Source organism: Lutra lutra, chromosome 12 (assembly GCF_902655055.1).
Source record: "Lutra lutra chromosome 12, mLutLut1.2, whole genome shotgun sequence".
Classification (NCBI taxonomy): domain Eukaryota; kingdom Metazoa; phylum Chordata; class Mammalia; order Carnivora; family Mustelidae; genus Lutra; species Lutra lutra.
This window is the reverse complement of record NC_062289.1, coordinates 62,035,764-62,057,592: the sequence shown is the minus strand read 5'-3', so window position 1 is coordinate 62,057,592 and position 21,829 is coordinate 62,035,764. Positions and strand designations below refer to the sequence as shown.

At 38.9% G+C, this 21,829-nt stretch overlaps 2 protein-coding genes across 4 annotated transcripts in view; one reads left to right on the top strand and one right to left on the bottom strand.

The window, feature by feature from the left end:
* Positions 1-652: 652 nt before the first annotated feature.
* PSMG2 (proteasome assembly chaperone 2) lies at positions 653-21,154 on the bottom strand. 2 transcript variants are annotated; one of them, XM_047697463.1, is made up of 7 exons: positions 20,966-21,154; positions 17,019-17,190; positions 13,465-13,523; positions 10,181-10,299; positions 9,154-9,327; positions 1,840-1,960; positions 653-964 (listed from the first exon to the last, which is right to left on the bottom strand). In XM_047697463.1, exons 1-7 carry the CDS (start codon positions 21,020-21,022, stop codon positions 872-874), a joined length of 795 nt encoding a protein of 264 aa, XP_047553419.1. In that variant the 5' UTR covers positions 21,023-21,154; the 3' UTR covers positions 653-871. The 2 variants fall into 2 exon arrangements, with proteins under 2 accessions (XP_047553419.1, XP_047553418.1); XM_047697462.1 differs by lacking the exons at positions 653-964; positions 1,840-1,960 and adding an exon at positions 6,732-8,058.
* Positions 21,155-21,214: 60 nt separating this feature from the next.
* CEP76 (centrosomal protein 76) overlaps positions 21,215-21,829 on the top strand; it is a 45,616-nt gene continuing 45,001 nt past the window's right edge. Inside the window, exon 1 of one of the 2 annotated variants that reach the window (XM_047697460.1) lies at positions 21,215-21,670. In XM_047697460.1, coding sequence (XP_047553416.1) covers positions 21,323-21,670 — 348 coding nt within the window. In that variant the 5' untranslated portion in view covers positions 21,215-21,322. The remainder of the gene's footprint in view (positions 21,671-21,829) is intronic. The other variant, XM_047697458.1, reaches the window with a different exon arrangement.

The following is a 21,829-nucleotide window of genomic DNA, read 5'->3' as shown; positions in this document are numbered from 1 at the left end:
ATTGATATTCTCTCATTTTGTTCATTTACTGTTGTCTTGATCATTGTGCTTCCTTAAGAAATTTTCAATTGTCATATAATCAATAGATCTCCATTTCCTTGGTATTGGTTTCTAGAGATTTTATTTTAGCCCAGTGGATTATGTGAAGCCATTCATCAAGATACTCAAGACCAGGGGCACTTGGGTGGCTCAGTTGGTTAAACTGCCAGCTCTTGATTTTGGCTCAGGTCATGATCTCATGATACTGGGATTAAGCCCTGCATCAGGCTCCACACTGAGAAGGGAGTCTGCTTGGGAATTCTCTCTTTCCCTCACCCTCTGTCCCTCCCGTCACTCGCACTCTCTCTCTAAAAATTTTAAACAAGTAAATCTTTAAAAAAAAAAAAAGTCCTCAACAAGACCTGATGCATTTGGGATACTGTCTCATCTGAAACAAATTTCAGTAGAACCACCACTGGGATTTCTTTAGAACAGCTACAACAGATACAGAGAATTATTAAGTATTCTTCTATTTTTGGACTTCTGACTTCCAGAACTGCAGGATAATAAACTGTGTTGTTCTAAATCACTAAGTTTGTGGTAATTTATTGGAGCAGAAACAGGAAACTAATATAAAAATCTGCATTTAAGAAAAAAATGTATTTCAGACAAATTACTTAGGAAATATTTTATTGTACAAAATTTACATTTGTTGTATATAGAGAAAAGCATGGCAAAACAACTTTTTGTTAATCCATTTTCTTTGAGATTTTTTTGTGAAAAGTAAAGATTTATTTTCTAATACAGTCTTACATAATGTAACTTTCTATATAGTTAATTGTTGTGTTGGTAATAAGTATCTTGGGACATGAGGTATAAAACTGAAAAAAGGTCAAAAAAGTGCAGGGGGAAGACCACTGCCAAAGAGTAATCTCCACGAACTTGGCATTTTCCACCGCAAGGCAGATGCTGTGGGGTCATCACACTGTAAATGAAGAACAAAATACTTTAATCCTTCAATTTTACAACCAAATTCCCTTTTAGCAGTTAAGTAGCATAAAACTCTCCTTTCTCGAGTTTTTTTTTAGTTTTTGTTCTTTTTGCTTCTGGCATTTTTAGCTGAGTTTTACTGTAAGGAAAAACAAAGCAATACATTTCTGGCTTTTTTTTTTATGTTAACTGAAGATAAATTTCTTTAAGTTCCAAATCATAAAGATATGCCAGAAAGGCTATGGAGTCCATCAAGTAAAATCATATTTGAAAGGAATAGGGGTTGAATAATAATAATAATAAAAAAAATCAGTGCTCTGTGATTTATATCAATTTGTTCCTAGCAAAACCACGGGATAGAACTATAGATAGAACAAAACCACAAATAAAAAAGTATCTATCATATCATTATGGTACTTCTATTATGCCTAAGAGCTAACTGATTTCCCTGGGTGTAATGCTTTTACGTTGTAATATAGAACAGTATTTTAATTATATGAATATTCAATAGTTATAGTATTGCTCACATAAATAGGTTTCACTTTCCTTAAAAAAAAAAAAAGTCCTGAATTCTAAAGACATTTGTTTATTCTTCTAAGAATGTGTCTAGTATAATTAATGCAACATGAACAATTAATACAATAAAGTACTTAAGGTTTTCCTTTCTGGAAAATCAGTGTTAATGAAACAACTGTAGACAACTGGTTGGTTAAATGCGCTCTTCTCTTTTCAAAAGTTCAACTAAACTAAATTTTATATAAAGATGTATCTATACTTAACAAATTCTCAATTATTTGGTCTACTTATATAGAATAAAAATGTTCATAAATATATAGAGAAATCAGAGGCTTAAGGTGTAGTAAAACTTACACATGGTTTGAGTATCTGAAGCCATTCGTTAAGATACTCAACAAGACCTAATGCATCTGGGATATTGTCTCCTTCTGAAACAAATTTCAGCAGAACGACCATTGCAATTTCTTTAGAACAGCTGCAACAAATACAGAGGATAATTAAGTATTCTTCTATGGATACAAGATGCTGATTCTATCTGCATCTATTTTTATAGCTAAGACAATCTGCCAGGTTTTAGGCAAGGAGAAGATTTCTGGGAGACTTCTAATAAGATCACTTATTTATTCCCCTTTGCTCCAGATACATGCTATTTGTGGGACAGGACTAGAAGCCATTTAATGCCATGACACAATGTCACTAGATGACATTTAATGCCCACATTGGGCATCTTGTGTCTCATATAAGGCTGCATAAAAAATCATCCCCACCGAAATATGTTCTACTTCCTAAATCTGCTGTAGAAAAGAGTGATTTTCAGAAGCACCACTGCAGGGAGATTGAAAGAAAATAACACCCTTGTTACTAATAACAATAGTACTAATAACTAAGCAGTGAGAGAAAACTGTGGAACTGAATAAAGGGAAAAAAATTTACTATTACTTTTTTTTTTTTTTTAAGGATACTTATTTATTTGAGAGAGAGAAAGAGATAGCAAGAGGGAATATGAGGGGTGGTGCAGGGAGAGGGAGGAGGCCCTCCACTGATCAGGGAGCCTAAGGACCCCAGGATCAAGACCTGAGCTGAAGGCAGACACTTAACCAACAGAGCCACCCAGGTGCCCCTTTACCATTACTTCTTACAGATTCCATCTACTGAGTGATTATTATGTGCTAAGCACTATCTGCATATTTTATAGTTCTATCCCTACAACAATTCTTGAGGCAGTTATAATTATCTCCATTTTATAACTGAATCAGTTTGGGATAATGAGAACATGGACAGAATGCCTGGATTCAGATTCTAGCTCTGTCACTTACCAGACATGTTGGACAAGTTACTTAATCAGAGCTTCAGTGTGTATCATTTGTAAAAGAGGGAACACAACAGAACTTCCCTCACAGGTTGTTGTGAGGTATAAAGGAGGCAGTAGAGGCAAAGTGGTTAAAACAATGCCCAATACATAGTCAGTATCATGTATGTGCTAGCTATTATAATGAAGTAACTGAAGTTTAAAGGGTTTGAAATGTAGTTAACATACTCAAAGTTCTGTATCTATGCAGTGGCAGAGGTGGGACTTGAACCCAGGTCTTTCAGAAGGTCTTTTGGTCTCTTAACTGTAGCTATAAATGCCTTAAGCTAGTGATGAGATGGGGATAAATAAATGCAAAAAGCTTCCTGTTTGCCAACAAAAGCAAAAATTATTTCTAATACTCTAAAACCAAGGACTATGAGGAAAATGCGCTCTCACTGACAGACAGCTACAGAAATAAAGGTGAGTTGGGTTTCTAAGCAGGGGATTTCAGATGTGGAGAAGACTCTGAGAGGTAGGTTCAGAAGTCTCAGATGTACCAGGAGATGTACAGCATCTCAGTCTCTAAATATCAGAAATTGGCCAGGGTGCTTTGGTGGCTCACTCGGGTAAGTGTCCAACTCTTGATTTCAGTCCAGGTCAGGATCTCAGGGTCGTGAGATTACGCTTCACACTGGACTCCACACTGAGGGTGGAGTCTGCTTGGGATTCTCTCTCTCCCCTTTCCTCTGCCCCTCACCCCCGCTTGCATGCTCCCTCCCTCCCTAAAATAAATAAATATAGGAAATCGGAAGTTGTTAGCACTAGTTACATCATTCACTTTGTAATCCTCAAATATCTTTGGAGCTCTCGAGCTTTGTATGGTAGCACTGTGAGCCATGATGACTCAGAAGATTCTAGTTCCTAAACATTCATGCTCTGGTAGCCTTAAAAATGGCTCCTGCTTAGAGAGAGGCTAGCTTCCCTGGCTATGCCTTCATTTTCAAGCCTCTAGGTTAAAAAATGCAGGGGTATGTCTTGAATTTACAATGCTTCCACTACTAGTTTGTAACATGAAGAGTAGCATGATAGTTTTAATAACATCCTCTGGTGCTCTCTGTAAAAATGGAAAGTGGAGAGTGGCTAATTTTATTACTCTCTGTGACATTAAAATCTAGCACATGAAATACATCCATTATTAAATTATAAATGTACTTTGATTCCAATTAAATATGAGAGATTTCAGGTCAGCCACACCACTGCTACCACCTATCATTAGGGTAACTAATATTATCTTTTCCAGAGATCAGAATATATATTTGTTCTCATAATGGGAAGGCAAATATAGATGTTACAAATAATTTAGCAAAAATAGTTTTCTCAATTTCAAAAATTCTTTATTGCAGTGAATGTATAATTGCACTGAACATTAAACATGGGTTTGATTATAAATGAAAGATTTGCATTAGAAAATTAAAACTGATTTTGTGAGAAACATTTTTAAATAGGATGAACTCTAAAAAGTTTAAGTCAGACTTATCTTGCAGGTACACACATTCAATTCAAGTATATTTTAAAGGAGTTGGGAAGAGAACAAGTGAAAAATTAGTAGTGGTAGTTATTTCTGGGTGATAGAGCTGTGTATTATAAATATTATTTCTTTGGACTACTCTACATTTTCCAAATGTTCCATAATGAGTACGTCTAACTTTTATAATATTTTGCTATCATCACTAACTTTGTGAGCAAGTTTACACCTACCCAGAAGTTATTCTTTGGTCTCATGGAGTTTTACCCTACACACGTGGCTCAGAATTCTGACAAAGACTCAGGGAGACCCCTAAGGCTCTTCTTGAATAGCCCTTCTCTGGTTCTCTGCCTCGTTCATTATAGGTGTCCCAGCATTCCTCAATCATGATATCTGCCTTCTCAACTCAGCAAGACCACTCTGCTCAGGTTCCCTCCCCTTCTCTGTGTTGTAGTCCACAAAGTATCTGCAAGGAGAAAGCAGGGGCGACTGTAGGACTTATTTGCCTTCTCTCAGGGATCACAACTGTGTGCTGTTTGCTATCCAATGTCTGAAAAAGTTGTTTCATTAATTTTGTCCAATTTCTAGTTGTTGATGGCAAGATGGCAAATCTGATATTACTTTTGCAAAGCAAAAGTAGACTGATTTGTAAAGAACTAACAAGTCAGTGTGAAGGAGCAGAGAGCTGTGGGAATACAAAGAGAGTAGTAAATTCCTTGTGCAGAAGGGAGAAGCAAGGGAGGGCACAAGGAGTGCTCGTGAGGTGACTCTTGGAAATGGGGTTAGTTTTTGCAAGGTAGATAAGAGAGAAAAGTACACCAGACAAGGGAAGGAAGAATGAGACAGCTTTTAGGAAACTGGCTGCTAGTCATTTAGCTGAAGTCCAGGGCACCAAGGAATGAGCCAGGCAAGGAAGTCCTGCAGGGCCTTGTATGGGGAGTATGAATGGGATTCTGCACACAGCAAGTAAAACTGCTGATGTGCTTTACTCAGGGGATGTTGTGATCAGTCTTGAATTTTAATTTTAACAACACTCGAGATGGAACAGAGTGAGTGAGGAGGAAGCAGGGGGAATTGCTCAAAAGATCTTCATAGCAGCTACTACAGACCAAACCCATGTCCCTCCAAAACTGAAGCCCTAACCCCCAATGCGACCATATCTGGAGAAAAGATCTGTGCAGGTAATTAGGATTAAACAAGTCATAAGGTGAAGGCCCTAATCTGACAGTACTGCGGCCTCATAAGGAGGGAAGAAATGAGAGGTCTCTCTCTGCCATGTGAGAATATGGCCAGAAGGTAGCCCTCTGCAAGCCATGAAGAGGGCCCTCACCAGAATCCAACCATGCTGGCTCCCCGGACTCGGGCTCCTAGCCTCCAGAACTGTGAGCAAATAAACTTCTGTTGTTTAACCAACCCCAATGACGGTATTTTGTTATGGCAGTCCAATCAGACTAACAGCAGTCTAGGCTACTATGTGATGTGGCCTGAATGAAGCAAGAGAAGGACTGAAAGCTAGCTGGTGGTCTGTAGGGCAGGTGCAGAGGATGGTTAGGTAGCCAGGGCTTCCACCAAAAGAATACTTGAAGTGATATTTTATATTACACGGAATCTGCTAGATAGGAAAAGAAGTAAAAACAGAAATGACAGACTAGGGAAAAAAAAAAGAAGAATGGGAAGGAATGATGGTTTTAATAGGAATAGAGTAGGTTTTCAGGGAAAAAGAGAAAGCTGAAATGGTACACAAGTATGGCCAGAGACAGACAAAACAAGCTGTACCAGGAAAACAAGAGCTGAAATGCTTGTATCCTTTCTGAGAAGTCTTGAATATTTTGGAAAGGAGCAACGGCAAAAGTAATTACAAGTAACAAGGAACAAGTTCACCTTTTAGACAAAGAATAAAGCTCATGTGATCGTGAACCATGAATGCTAGCTCTAGAATGAAGTGGTTAGAAGTGCAGGGTCTGAGGCCAGATGTCTACGTTTGAATCCTGGCTCTGCCACAGATTACCCATATGGCTTTTAGCACTTATTTCATCTTGTTGCTCTTTAGTTTTCTTATTCATAACATGTGGTTAACAGCAATACATACCTATAAGCTTATTAGGAGAATTAAATAATTAATACACATAAAGTGCACAGAACAGTGCCAGGCCCTTAATTAGTTATTACCATGACTACTACTTGTGTTACTATTATGACTTCTACGATGTGGATTTTAGGGCAAGCAAATCAGTCGTTCTATTTGGCAAGGCTAGGCTTACACTCCTGATATGTATTATGTTAAGTAAGGAGGCAGATTTATTGGTTGACTTTGAGCAATGATGGCGCAGATATATTTACATTTCTTCTAGGTTAGCTCTCTAAAGCTTCTCTAAAGCCACCACTGACAGCACAAAAAGATGCCCATGAGGACAGCAGGGAGTAGACTATATGAGCTTGAAAAGCAGCAGAGACCACTAAATGCTGTCCTCCCCCTCTTCATAACCGTTGGCTCTGTCATCCACAAACCCACCAGGCACATCAACTCCCGGCAAGAAGAGTCAAAGGAAGTCGACGCATACAGCATGGCCTTCTGGTTAGCCCCAAACTTAGCCTCAGGTCGTATGAGACAGAAAGCTAAGGGCAGGCAAAAATGGGGACAGTGGAAGTGTCTACAAATCTGATGGCCGGCTGGGCCATCATGTAAGTCATATAAATCAATTTATGAAAAGGGGCTAAAAGAAAAAAAAGATCTCTTTCTAACTTCCACCCTTACTTTCACTTGCCTTCTAGAAGTTCATGATTCCCAAAGACTAATCAAGAGTGACTGCAGAGTATTTAAAAGAATAATGCACAAAAAAATCTGTTATTAGGCACATAATATATAAAGATGTGATTTGTGACAACAGTATCACAATGGGTTGGGGGAGGCAGTGTGTATGGGAGTAGTTTTTGTGTGCAGTTGAAGTTAAATTGGTATCAACTCAAATTAGACTGTTACAACTTTAGAATGTTATATGCAATCACCATGGAAACCGCAAAGCAAGTATCTATAGAATATACACAAAAGAAAATGTGAAGAGACTCAAAAGAGGTCACTATAAAAAATCAACTAAGCACAAAAGAAGGCTGTAAAGCAGCAAATGAAGAACAAAAAAAGCTATAAGATACATAGAAAACAAACAGCAAAATGACGTCTTTCATCACTAATTACCTTTAATGCAAATGGGATTAAATTCTCTAATCAAAAGACAGATTGGCAGAATGGATTAAAAAACATGATCCAACTATGTACTGTCTACAGGAGACTTACTCTGAATATAAGGACACACACAGTTTGAAAGTGAAGAGATGGAAAAAGATATTCCATATAAATAGTAACCAAGAGAGCAGCATGGCTATACAAATCAGAAAAAATAGACTTCAAGTCAAGAACTGTTACGAAAGACCAAGAAGGCCATTATATATTGATAAAAGAGCCAATTCATCAAGAAGACATAACAAATATAAAGACATATTCACAAAATAGGAGCCCCCAAATTATGAAGCAAACACTGAGAGAACTGAAGGGAGAACCACATACAGTGCTACAGTAATGACTGGAGACTTCAACAGCCTACATGCAGACTGAGAAGGAAAGAGAAGACGTACACAACACTGGGTAAAACCTAACAGATACATACAGAATACTCTACTCAACAAAAGCAGAATACACATTTTTCTCAAGTGCACACAAAAGTTCTTCAGGACAGACCTTTGGTAGGGCACAAAAGAACACCTGATAAATGAAAAAGATTAAAATCACACAAAATGTCTTTTTTGATCACAACAGGATGATCCTAGAATCAATAACAGAAGAAAAACTGGAAAATTCACAAATATGTGGAAATTAAACAACACAATTTCAAACAACTAATTGGTCAAAGAAGAAATCACAAGGTAAATTAGAAAATTTAGGGGTGAATGAAAATGAAAACAACATGCTGAACTTAGGAGATGCAGCTAAAGCAGTTTAAGAGGGAAAGTAAGAGCTGCAAATGCACATTTTAAAAAAGAAGAAATTTCACAGATTAATAACCTAAGTTTATACTTAGGATCTACAAAAATAAAAGCAAACGAAATCTGGAGTTAGCAGAAGGAAGGAAATAATGAAGATTAGAGTGGAGATAAATAAAATAGAGAACAGAAAAATAAGAGAAAAATCAATAAAACCGTAAGTTGGTTATTTGAAAAGATCAAGAAAATTGAGAAGAAAAAAAGACTCAAATTACTAAAATCAGAAATGAAGGTGAGGACCTTAGTATGGATTCTGAACGAAATAGGAGTTGTTATTAGATAAATGTAGATGCTCTGTTTAGTACAATGACAAAGATCTGAAAGCAGATAGTTGGTAATTGGTATACAACACTGTGAATTCATTAATGGCAACTAACTGTACACTTAAAAACAGTTACATTAATGTTTTAATGTTTCATATATTTTACCATAATTTAAAAAAAGATTTGATTGTAGAGGTTGCAGAGAGTAAGTTTCAGGATCCTTAACATGCTGCACATTATAAAACATTAAATTTGGTATTTTAGGAACCAATTTTCCTAAGACGAAATTTCAATCTTTCCCCTGAATGTAAGAGTACCTATTTTATAAAGATATTTTCAAAGTTCCAATAGAATCCAACACACTCTCCCACTTATCATACTTTCACTTTTTTTTTTTTTTTTTAAAGTAGGCTCCATGCCAATGTGGGTATTTAATAAACTCACTACCCTGAGATCAAGAGTCACAAGCCCTTCTGACTGAGCCAGCCAGGTACTCCTCTTACTTTTAGTTTTTAGATAAGGTGGGGAACAAATGAACAAACAAACAAACTCACCCTTCATCATAGAGTGTTTTTGTGATACCTCCTCCAGGAATACGAATACAAAACTCAGACTCATCTATTTCAGGAATGCATGGGCTTTTTTCCATTTCTTCCCAGTTAAGGCTCATTATTTTAGTTTGAATACTTTTTTGCACACAAGGTGTGAGTAGGTACCTGAAGGGAGCACTAGAAGCAATCATATAATTAACTTTCTAAAAACCCACAAAAAAATATGAACATTAAGGCAAGTTTTTTAAGCAAATGTTTGTTCTCTCTCTAGTCTGTTGCTAAAGCAAAGCACAAGTTTCAGCAGTCTACAGAAGAATAACATGTAAAAATACTGCTCTGGCTTGCTATTTACATACTTAGGAGAGAGTATAAAGACACAGGCCAATTTTAACTAACGCAAGGAGATCATGAAGATAACCTATTTCCCACAGCTCTGCTCCCTTCTGGCCATGAAGCTTTTTGTGAGATTCCTAGACGTGTTATATCTATCATGAGATTACTAAAACTTAGCTCCAATTTTGAAAGGTTAGTCTTGGCTAATGTTTCCTTCATCAAGATTTTTTGGTGCATAAGTGAAAATGAAATAAATCTATTTCTTGGATGTTTTGCCTTCTGTTTAGGAGTTCAGTCTGACATGCCTGGAAGTTAAAGGCAACTGGATTTCTGTGATGGCGAAATAAATAGAAATGTGAATCCAGTCTTCCAAAAAATTATCATCCAGTAAATCTTAGGTACCCTCTCTCTTTTTTTCTTCATCAGCTGAGCTCTGTGATGTTGCCACATACAATACCAAACAATCGAAGCACAGTTCCAGAAACATCTCTATCTTTACACCAAAGCCTTCCTTGGGTCCCAACCATAGGACTACCTAACCATACTCTCTCCTGTCTCTTGACTTTCTTCTATCTAAATTCCAGAGAGGGGAGGTAAAGATATACATGGCTTTTAAAACTTATTTTAGCTTTTCAATAGAGACACCATAATAATACAGTGTAAAACATAACAAAATTTTTCAAAGGCAAAAACATACCTCCGAAGCTGTAGATCATTCCGGTGATATGAATGACTGCTTGAAAGAACAATGACTTTGGCACAGTTACTACTTTTCACCCAGGAAAGCAGTTTTTCACAGAATGGTTTTGATTTATACTTCATATACCATTGAAAGAATAAAAAGAAAGTCTAAAAGTTAGATCTTAGCATATAATAAGAGTATCCTTTAAAATATTTTATCGACCTTATGTGATGATAAATAATTCATATATATAAAATTGTAATTATTTTTAGATTCACTTACTGTCTTTAAAGTAAAGATGAGGGATGCAGAGCAATGAATTTTTTATTGTATCTTTACAATTAAATAAATCGTGAGGAATCTAGATTTCAAAAAAATCCTATTCTGACTGGTAAAGGAAAATTTCTCAGTTCTCTACTTGAGTAATAATTACTTAAAAACTATCACACAGACATCTATGAGATGTTCGTGCTAGAAATTTCTTAACAGAACATAACTAGAAAATAATCAGGTGAACCTAGGATGCCGAATATCTGGCACTGATCCTCAAAGGAGTCAATATTATGAAGAACAGGAAAAGGAGGCCACTTCTACATCAACGGCTACCAACTAAAAAGATATTATAGCCGAATGTAACATGTGAAACTTGACTGGATCCGGAATTGAAGAATATTTTAGGGACAACTTGGGAAATTTGACTATGTCTTATGATACTACTGAATAATTCATTAAATGCTGATTTTCTTAGAGAATGCTGCTGTGATTGTGAAAGAGAATGTCCTTATTCTTTTTTTTTTAAGATTTTATTTATTTGACAGAGAGAGATCACAAGTAAGCAAAGAGGCAGACAGAGAGAGGAGGGAAGCAGGCTCCCTGCTGAGCAGAGAGCCCAATGTGGGGCTCGATCCCAGGACCCTGAGACCACGACCTGAGCTAAAGGCAGAGGCTTAACCCAATGAGACAACCAGGCACCCGAGAATGTCCTTATTCTTGAAAGATGCATGCTGAAGTATTTTTGGGTAAAATACGATGACATCAGTAGCCTAATTTTGGATCCTTTGGCAGAAGGAAATTGTGTGCATGCACATGGAAAGAGAGTAGAAAAAGCAGGTGTGGCAAGATGTTAACAGCTGGTTAATCTGGAAAGTGGGTTATGAAATTTTAGGGAGAAAAACTCACTTTATGGAAACTCTTCAGAGACTGTTAATAAAATATCAACAGAATTTAAAATGCAGATAAGAAATAGCTAGCTTTTAAAATAGGAAGGTGGTACAGTATGATTAAGAGAAGCAGGCTCTGGAGTCGAGCTGCCTGGTCTAGAATACTGGCTTTACCTCCTACACAGACCATGTGTCTCAGGGAAAATGCTTAAACTTCCCATGTTTCAGTTTTCCTCCTTCGTAAAATGAGGATGTTAGTACCTACCTTCATCGTGTGTGTGTGTGTGTGTGTATGGCATATATATGTATGTATATATATACACACATGCATATATATACATGTATATTTATATATGTATATATTTATGTTCATATGTGTGTGTATATATATTACTTATAGCCATATTGGTGCAAAAAAATCCATGTTCAATAAATATTTGGTATTTTGAAATCACTATTTCCACCTACCAAAAATTTCACTTGTTTGTCTATCCTAATTCCTTTTTCTCCCCATCTTAATTCTTGAACTTACCCAAGTATTGAGAACAGAAAAAGCCACACACAAGGCATAATGTAGAAATAATACCAACTCAAACTGCAAAATTTTGAGTATGTTATTAACTAAAAAAAGTAAAGAGTGATTCTAATGTAAATATTAAAATAATCATAGCATTATTCACAGTCATCTCAAACTGGAAAAAATCTAATGTTCCATTAATAGTACAATGGATAAATCATGGTTTATTTATACAACAGAATCCCACAGAAATGAGAATGAACTACCTCTCCTTGGAAAAACATGGATAGACCTCACGAATAGAATGTTGAGTAAAGGAAGCTAGATATAAAGTACATACCAAAATATTCCATTTAAATGGATGAGGCATGCGGGAGAGCCTATGGAATGCTGACATATTTCTGACCTCCCAAAAGACGGTATTTAATCCACTTAACCAATATTGACCAAGTGCTTCTCTACATGCTAGGCACTATTCTAGAAGGTGGGGATATAAGAGTGAATGACACATTGTCACTTCTCTCAGAAAACTCACTTTATACTAGTTGTAAATGATAAATATATGATATGCCAAGTAGTGAGGAGCTGTGAAGAAAACCACCCCAGGATAAGACAACAGAAAGGGTGGTCAGGGAAGGCATTTCTGATGAGGTAACATTTAAGCAAGGACTGAAGGAAGTGAGCCGTTTAGGTATCTAGGGGAAAAGTATTCCAGGCAGGGAAAACAATGTAAAGACTCTGGGACAGGAGTGAGCTTAATCTGTCTGAACAACAGAGAGGCTAGTATGGCTGAAGCAGGGTGAGTGAAAGAGGGAATGAGCTCTAAGTTAGACCAGGCTGAGCAGCTGTCCAGGAGAACGCTCTGTAATAACAGAAGAGCTCTTTATGGCAGCTGCTTGCCACATGTTACTATGGAAACTTCAAATGTGACTAGTGTAAAGGAGAAACTAATTTTTAATTTTATTTACTTTTAGCTTATGAATCAAAACTTAAATAGCTACATGTGGCTAGTGGGTACCGCACCAGGACAGAGGTAGAACCAGGATAAGCCAAGGTAAGGGCTGTGAGTTCACTGGGAGTCAAACAGGAAGCCACCAGAGGGTTTGAAGAGAGAAGTGATGTGTTTGATTTAGGTTTAAAGGATCATTGGTGGTGCTATTTACAAATAGAATATTAGGTATTTGTGGGAATGGGTAGACAAGAACAAAATCAAGAGTGTGAGAGAAGGCAGTGGTTTGAACAATAGTGGTAGCAGTGGAAGAAGAAAGAAGATTCAGAATTTATTCTGACACATACATAATTTAAATGTATAGGCCACTGGTTGAAATGCAACACAAATGGAGTAAACTGAAAATATTGCTATGCTTAAATGTTTTCACCAATGCTACCTGAAGAGAATACATAAGACCTACCCTGTATGTCCCAAGTCCTTTCAATATAATCATAAAACAATGGTAACACCTCTGAAATTTTGTAAGATTCTCTATAGAACCACACTTTTCTTAATTGTACATACAGTAAAAAGAGCAGAACTGAGTTTTGAATCTTCATTCTCAATAATACTTAGTATTTTCTCATTATATTTACTTTGATCACCTTAAAACAACAACAAATATACTAACCTTAATGAAAATTGATCTTAACTGAAGAGCCACCAGCTTCTTCGAAGGCAATGCATATACTACAAAGACAAAAAAAATGAAATAAGATACTTAAAATGATGGAGTCATACAAATAAAATTACTAACATAAAAACTAAAATTGAATTGTAAGAACTTTTATACCTAACATTTTCAATAATTAAATATAAAACATATGAACTATATCATTCAGTTAAAATAAAACATTTTAATAGTACCTTAAAATGCAGATGTGACCTTTATTCTACGGAACAGATTCATTTCTGTCGAGTTAATGGCTTATGTATTTTACTTTTATTTTTTTAGAGGTTGGGGCCAAAGAGAGAGAACAAATCTTGAGCAAGCTCCATGTCCAGTACAGAACCCAGTGTGGGGCTTGATCTCACAACCCTGAGATCATGATCTGAGCTGAAATCAAGAGTCAGACGTTTAATGGACTGAGCCACACAGGCGTGCCTGACAAGATAACTATAAGAAAATATCAAAAATTATTCTTCTTCTCTGACTGCAAAACCAGAGAAGTATTCCTCTGGAAACTTCTGGCATTACGACAAATAAAATAATTCTTAAGAATGTTTTTAGTTTCTGATATTCTCCCTTCTGTTAGAGAACAGCAAAACTCACTGGGATTAAGAGAAGAATATAATGCAGGAGAATGTTAGCCATATGATAAAATCTCTGAAATAGGCATATTTGTGTTCTTTAGGAGTTTCTGAAAGAGAACATGCAAAATAAATGTAAAATTTTCTGTGAGTCAATGTGTGTGCTCTTCTTCTGGGAAAAGGATCCATAACCTTCATCACATTCTAGAAAGGGCCTACTTTGCTGATGTTTAACATATCCCTGCCCAAGAACAAGAAGCTCTGAGATGAACCAAGGACGAAATATGGAGTCTCTTGGAGGCATGATTAGGCCCTGTGCTGAAGAGTAAGCTCTTAGTTACAGTAAATAACCCAGACTTCTGCAAATCCTTTGGTAGTTCATGTCCTTCCAGTTATAGGTCTTCTGGGGAGTATCTTGTTGGACCTGTATGGTGTGACTAGGGGCTATGGTGCATCAGCAAGTCTAGTGACTACCAGTTATGTTCAGGACAAAGGAGGCAAGACAAAGTTTGGAACTAGGGAAAAGAGCACAAATTTAGGGAAAAGGGACTAAGATGTGGGCCATTCAGGACTGTAATCTATCTCTGACATACACATCCACTGCAATTCAACAGACCTAGTAGGAATAGATGTATCTGTAGGGAATGGGCAAAATGTTAAGATTCATCACCTCCTATAATAGCAACACTCATGTTCTCCATCAGTGCATCATGCATATCTTTTTTAAGATCCTGCTTCCCATTACTTTGCTGAAGTGATAAAATATGAAACCAACATCACCTTTCATGTATTCTGGTGCAAAATATTTAGCTTTTATCTAATGAAGCCTTTAGACCTAAGTACTATTACAGAAAATACAGAGACTAGAGGAACAGATATGCAGGTACAAGTCAAATGACAAGTCAAATGACAAATAATCAAATGTAGCAAGTGAGATGTCCTATAAGACAATGGGTCCAGTTTTTTCCTCAATAAGTCAGTTTCATGAAGAAGGGGAAAAAAAAAGAAGAGACTGCTCTAGAGTAAAAGAAATTTCAGAGGCACAATAATCAGATGACTACTATGGGTCTTTGCTTAGACAAACTAACTTTAAAGGACTTTTGGGGGGCACCTGGGTGGATCAGTGGGTTAAAGCCTCTGCGTTCAGCTCAGGTCATGATCTCAGGGTCCTCGGATCGAGCCCCGTATCAGGCTCTCTGCTGAGCAGGGAACCTGCTTCCTGCCTGCCTCTCTGCCTACTTGTGATCTCTCACTCTGTCAAATAAATAAATAAAATATTTTTTAAAAAGGACATTTTGGGGTACACTGGAACAATGGGAATATGACAGGGTATATGAAGACACTAAGAAATTGCTAATTTTGTTAAAAGTGATGGCATTTTAGCTATACAAGAAAATGTTCTTAAAAGACGCATACCTGCATACCTGAAAATAGAATGTCATGATATTTATAATTTATTTTAAAATACCTCATCTTAATAATCAATAAAGTGGATTAAAGGACTTTACCCAACTGACTTGCTGCAAGTTTATGTCAGAGAAAACCCAGTGGGTGTTCTACTAGAGTGAAAGTGTATTAGCAGAGTGGTGTGTGCTTAAGGGGGCCAGAGCCTTGCTTAGAAGCTCAGTTACACCAATTATTAGTCATGTGACCTTAACTTCTCTGCGTAATGGTTTCCTCATCAATAAAACCACCCAAAGAGTAGCTTTGAGGATTAAATGAATTAATATATTTAAACACACAGTGTTCAGCTCATAGGAAATACTCAATAAAATGACAGTTGTTATCATTAGTGGAAGTATATAAATTCTAGTTCTACCATTTACACTCCTTTATCCTTTAAGGCAGTAACTGAAATTCAGTCTTGTGTTAACAGAGCCATTTTCCTGCAGGAATTTTAATATTAAGGACTTCTTTTTAAAAAATATTTATTTATTTGTGTGAGAGAGAGAGAGGACACAAGCAGGGAGAGCAGCAGGCAGAGGGAAAAGTAGGCTCCCTGCTGAGCAGGGAGCCCAACATGGGACTCAATTCCAGGACCCTGAGATCATGACCCGGGCTGAAGGCAGCCACTTAACTGACTGAGCCACCCAGGTGCCCCTTAAGGTTATTTTTTGTAAGTTTATTTCCTTATTGCAAGCTAATGGCACCATTAATAAGATGGACAAAAAAAAAAAAAGGTTCTTCATTTGTCTTTTAGCCCATCAATGGTCTTTCATACTACTCTAGCACCTGTAGCTTTCACCTTAAAATTGTAAAAACAGAAAACTGAGTAGCCAACAGAGCAGCCTGCCGTCAAAGCAAGTGAATACTCCTGTGCTTCATGATGAATGGCTTTCCCCTCCTAGCTAAGAGTAGTACCACATAACAGTGGTCAGTGCAATGTCAACTGTGTTCTCCAATTAATCAAGCTTGATAGTCCAATGAGGAACTGTGTGATTTATGGCATATGAAAAGCCTACACCTACTAGTAGTATTAGGCAACTCAATCTCTCTGAGCCTTATTGATATTACATTATTATGGATTCTATAATAATATGAAAGGATGACTACGACGCTAAAGTAAGGTAATGCATGTTAAACATATAAACTGAATCTGGTGGAATTCTTTTCCCCTTTCCTTGGTATTAGTGTTGCTTATACTTGCCAGAAAGACAGAAATTAAAAGTGAGGATAAAAGGAGGAAAAAAAAATGCTAAAAAAAAACCCCAACAACCTCAAATTCTAGTTAAAGACGTACGGTCATCATAGGAGTTGCTGTTTCAAAAAGGCTAAGAACCAGATGTGAGAGAAGAGGATGTGACCAGGTCATAAATCCTACACAAAACTGGCCCTGAGTACACGTTTGCTATAAAACAGTATCTGTAGAATCCATCTCTAATTTAAAACCACTCTCCCTTAGAACAGAGTAAAACAGGCTTAAGTCTTACATACTTTCAGCATTTATACTGAGTTCTGTTGAATTTTCTTCTGCAGTTGCATATGGATTGTTTCCAACCATTGGCACAAGACAATCGGTATAGAAGTAACCGATCTTACACATATTTAGTGTAGAAATAATCAAATCCATTGCAAGCTGGCCAACATTTCCAACAGACACTGCTGGCTGAAATAATAAAAACACAAAAATGTCCGTTAAGTCATCAAATTACCAGCATTTTTAAAAGTTTAGACAGAAGACACTAATCACAGGACTGCCTTTGGATGGTTATGCTCCGGTATGTCATAGCTGTGTAGAGACTCATTAGCTGCCACTGAGGTGTCAGCGGGGCTTCCTCTACTTTTGAGACTACTGATCTAACATTTGTGGAACACTTACCACATGTCTATCATTGCTCTAGGCACTAGGAACGCAGTAAGACAAACTGACAAAAGTTCCTGCCCTCGTAGAGTTTCCATTCAAGTGACGGAGTGGTTTAATGTAATAAAATAGTGAAATAGAGGCAGGCTTCACTTTATTGAACATCATAGATAATGTGTTTTTTACAAATTGAAGGTTTGTGGCACCCCTCGTTCAAGGAAGTCTATTAGCACCATTTTCCCAACAGCATTTGCTCACTTTGTGTGTTACATTTTAGTAAATCTCTCAACACTTCAAACTTTTTCACTATTATATTTGTTATTATTTGATCTGCAATCATTGACTGTGACTCACTGAAAGCTCAGATAATGGTCAGCATTCTGTAGCAATAAAGTATCTTTTTTTTTTTTTAATTTATTTGACAGACAGAGATCACAAGTAGGCAGAGAGGCAGGCAGAGAGAGAGAGAGAGGGAAGCAGGCTCCCCGCTGAGCAGAGAGCCCAATGCGGGGCTCAATCCCAGGACCCTGAGATCATGACCTGAGCCAAAGGCAGAGGCTTAAACCACTGAGCCACCCAGGTGCCCCAGCAATAAAATATCTTAAAATTAAGGTATGCACATTGTCTTTTTTGACAGAATGCTATTGCAAACTTAAGACTACAGTATAAAGATAATTTTCACATGTACTGGGAAACCAAAAAATTCATTAGACTTGCTTTATTGCGGTATTCCACTGTACTGCTGTGGTTTGAAACCAAACCCCCGATATTTCTGAGGTATGTCTATATACAGTGGTAACTGCTATGGAGAAAAAGTAAGTGAGAGTGTCTGTATGTATGTGGTTGGTTGCAATTTTAAATAGGGTGATCAAGAAAAGAATTACTTTAGCTGACCAGTTAATTATGGACCTGAAAGACGTAAGGAAGACAGCCACACAAAGACCAGGGAAAAGAACACTTCAAGCAGTGGGAAGGCAAGTGTAAAGTCCTCTTGGGTCATCTTTCCATCTGCTTTGTTAGTGCCTAACGGTTGGGGTCAGCTTCTTTTCACATTAAACACACATGCATATTTATCCTCATGACTTCAAAGAGTCCAACTGTCAAATCTCTATTGATAGCCCAAAATATTTATCCAAACTTCAGATCCTAATGGGTATCTCCACATGGTTATCTCATAGGCAATGCATATTCAACATGTACAAAACTAAACTTCTGCCTAAACTTGTCCTCACATTTTGTATTTTTGAAAAGAGCAACAATTACTCATTTAATTACCTAACTCAAGAAACTTCTTCCTTTTCTCTTACCAACCACATCTAATACTCATCTGATTTTCATTGATTCTATTTCCAAAGTATCTCTTTAATGGAGCTCTTCTTTTGCATTCTTCTAGCAATTGCTTTTTTCCCCTCCATCTTATTTTTCTGGGTCCCTCAGGGTGGACTCCCACTTCTCAATGTTCTCATCTATTAATCTCCTGGTTTTCTCTTGTAATCCCCTTTCCTCTTCTCAAGGATTTTGCTACTTTAGTTAGACCCTCACTCTCCTGCATCATCCACCTTTTCTTCACTATCAGATTCTTCCCATCAGCATATACACATGTTGTAATCTTTCCTTCTAAAATACCCTCCCTTGATCCCACATATTCCCCTAGTTACCTCCTCACTTCTCGGTATCTCTTCAAACTCAAAATTCCTCGGCTGCCCACTAAAACATAAGTAGGAACTTTCTTTCTTTTTAAGATTTTATTTATTTATCTGAGAGAGACAGAGTAAGAGAGAGCGAGAGCACGAGAGAGGAGAAGGTCAGAGGGAGAAGCAGACTCCCCGCGGAGCTGTGAGCCCGATGTGGGACTCGATCCCAGGACTCTGGGATCATAACCTGAGCTGAAGGCAGTTGCTTAACCAACTGAGACACCCAGGCAACCAGGAACTTTATTTCTGAATTGATCAACAAATACGTACATATACAAGCCTCCATCCCTTCTTCCACTTATTCAAACTACTCCAATATGGCTTCCCTTCCTTCACCGCTCTACTGCTGTCAAGGTTACCACCAATAATCCTTTAGACATTACTTTCCCTATGAATCTTTCTCTTCTGCCAGGTATCTTACTAGCAGTCTCTGCAGAAGTCTGGACTCAAGGTCCACTGATATGGTTGCAGCCTATGAACAAGCAAGACCCTGAAATCCTTACCTGAGAGAACGAGCCTAAGACCCCATCCAGGTTGTACCAGTTCTCAGAGCACACCCACACCCCCTTCTCCTTGTCCTAAGATAACTTCCTGACATCAGGGACTCAATTTTGCCTCATTCTGATGTCAAGTCTCTACCCCAAAGTAAACATGGGAATATATGGTACTTACATGTTTCATCTCCTGCAAGGATACCTTTCCCTTTTGTGATAAATAAATATTTTTCAGGGAGATACTTTGAAATTACATAAAATTTCCCTCTTCAGTACATTATCATACACTAATTTTAACATTCATTCATATTTCTTGTATGTACCATTAAGGTGAAAATTGCCCAAAAGTGATTACCATCACTTAAAAAACCGAGATATGACTGACCTTAACATTTTTATCAGTCTCAGGTATATAACACAATTTGATACATGTATATACTATGAAAAGATTACCACAATAGGTTTACTTAACATTAATCAACCAGTTACAAATTTTTCTTGTAATGAGAACTTTTAAGATCTACTCTCTTAGCAAGGTTCAAATACACACAATAGAGTATTGTTTATTATAGACACCACGCCCTACAATACATACCCAAGACTTATTTATAACTGGGGATTTGTACCTTTTCCCTGTCTTTATTTCATTTCAAGCAGCCCTCATCCTCACCCACCTCTGGCAACCATCAATTTGTTCTGTGTCTATGAGGTTCCCCCTCTTGCCCCGCCCCCGGATCCCACAAATAAAACTTTTAACAGGTCCTTGTGTCCCACCCCGCCATGAGTCCTAGGGTTCTTCTGTACCCTTTTCAAAGTACTACACTAGCATTTATTGCCCTTACTGGTTTACGTGTTTCCAACTAGACTGCACACCTCCTGAGGACAAGGACCTAGTCTTATTTAATATTTTTACATTACACAATCTTTATTGAAACAGTGACTGAATATGGGCAATTTTAGGAGCAGTAAAACTGTTATGTTAGCTGCTGATGAGGATGACTTTTATTACCTTACCTGTAGTTTCCTAGTTAATGACCAAGTGTTAACAAGCTTACGACTGGCTCTGCTACTAGCTGAAGAAAGATTTTCTAGGATATAATGAAAAGAAATGGCCCGTACCTATGCACAACGTTACCTGAAACAACCAAACACATTACGTTTTACAGTCAACGAAGACTACAAGCCCTAGTCTCAGAAACATCTGGTGATAGCGCCGCATCCAGCGACCACCTGTCTTCCGTGCACGCTGAAAACCTGAGACAGAAGCAAGGATCGCCCTCTGTCCCAGGGCCGGTGAAACACCTTGACTCGCGGTGGCGAGCCGCCTCAGAAACCTCTCGAGAGGAAGCACCCCAAGCCCGGCACGCGGTGCTCGCGAAAGCGAGGACTCACCATTAGGAAGGTGTAGCCCGCGAGGTCGGGGACCGATTCTCCGCAGGGAACGAACATGGTCGCACAGATGTGGGAGAACTGGGTGAGCTCGGCGCTGGCAGAAACGAAGGTCCCGCAAAGGCGAAACCGCGTACGCCGCGCAGCGCAGGTTCGTCGGAGTCCACAGAGCCCCTAGCGACGGGGGCGGGGCGGGGCGGGGTCCGTCGAGGCGCTCGGCGTGGGGTCCTAATGGGTCCGTCCAGATCTCTGCCGGTCCGCAGGGCGCAAAGGGCCCGCGACGGGGGGGAAAGATGGGGGCGGGCAGTGCCTGCGGAGACGCTGGCAGGGCAGGACGGTGGGGAGCGCTGAGCTCGCGGGATGCGGAACCCCAGGGAAGGAAGCGGCAGGCGGAGGCGATCAGGCAGGAAGGGGGGCAGCCCGAGCCCTGGTAGTCCGCGCCGTTTGAAAGCAACAGTTGAGCGCCGCCGCTGCCTCGGCTCCGGCCCAGCCCCGATCCTGACGCGGCGTCGCGCCCCCCCCGCCCCCGGGAGCTGCGTGAGGCCAAGCAGGCGCGCCGGCTCTCCTCAGCGGCGACTGGCATTCCGGGGCTGGCCGGGGCGCGCCCGAAGCGGGGAGAAGCGCGGTGAGGTGCCGGCCCCAAAGATGTCGCTGCCTCCGGAGAAAGCCTCGGAGCTGAAGCAGCTCATCCACCAGCAGCTGAGCAAGGTGAGAGCCGCGGGCGCCGGGCCACCGGGGGCCTCTCTGGCTGCCTTTGGTCCTGAGCGCCCAGCCTGGCGTCCCGAGATCCGGTCGACGGCGGCGCATGTTTGCGGGGGACGCGAGCGCAGGCTCTGGGGCACAGAGCGCGGGCTGGGCGGGTTCCGG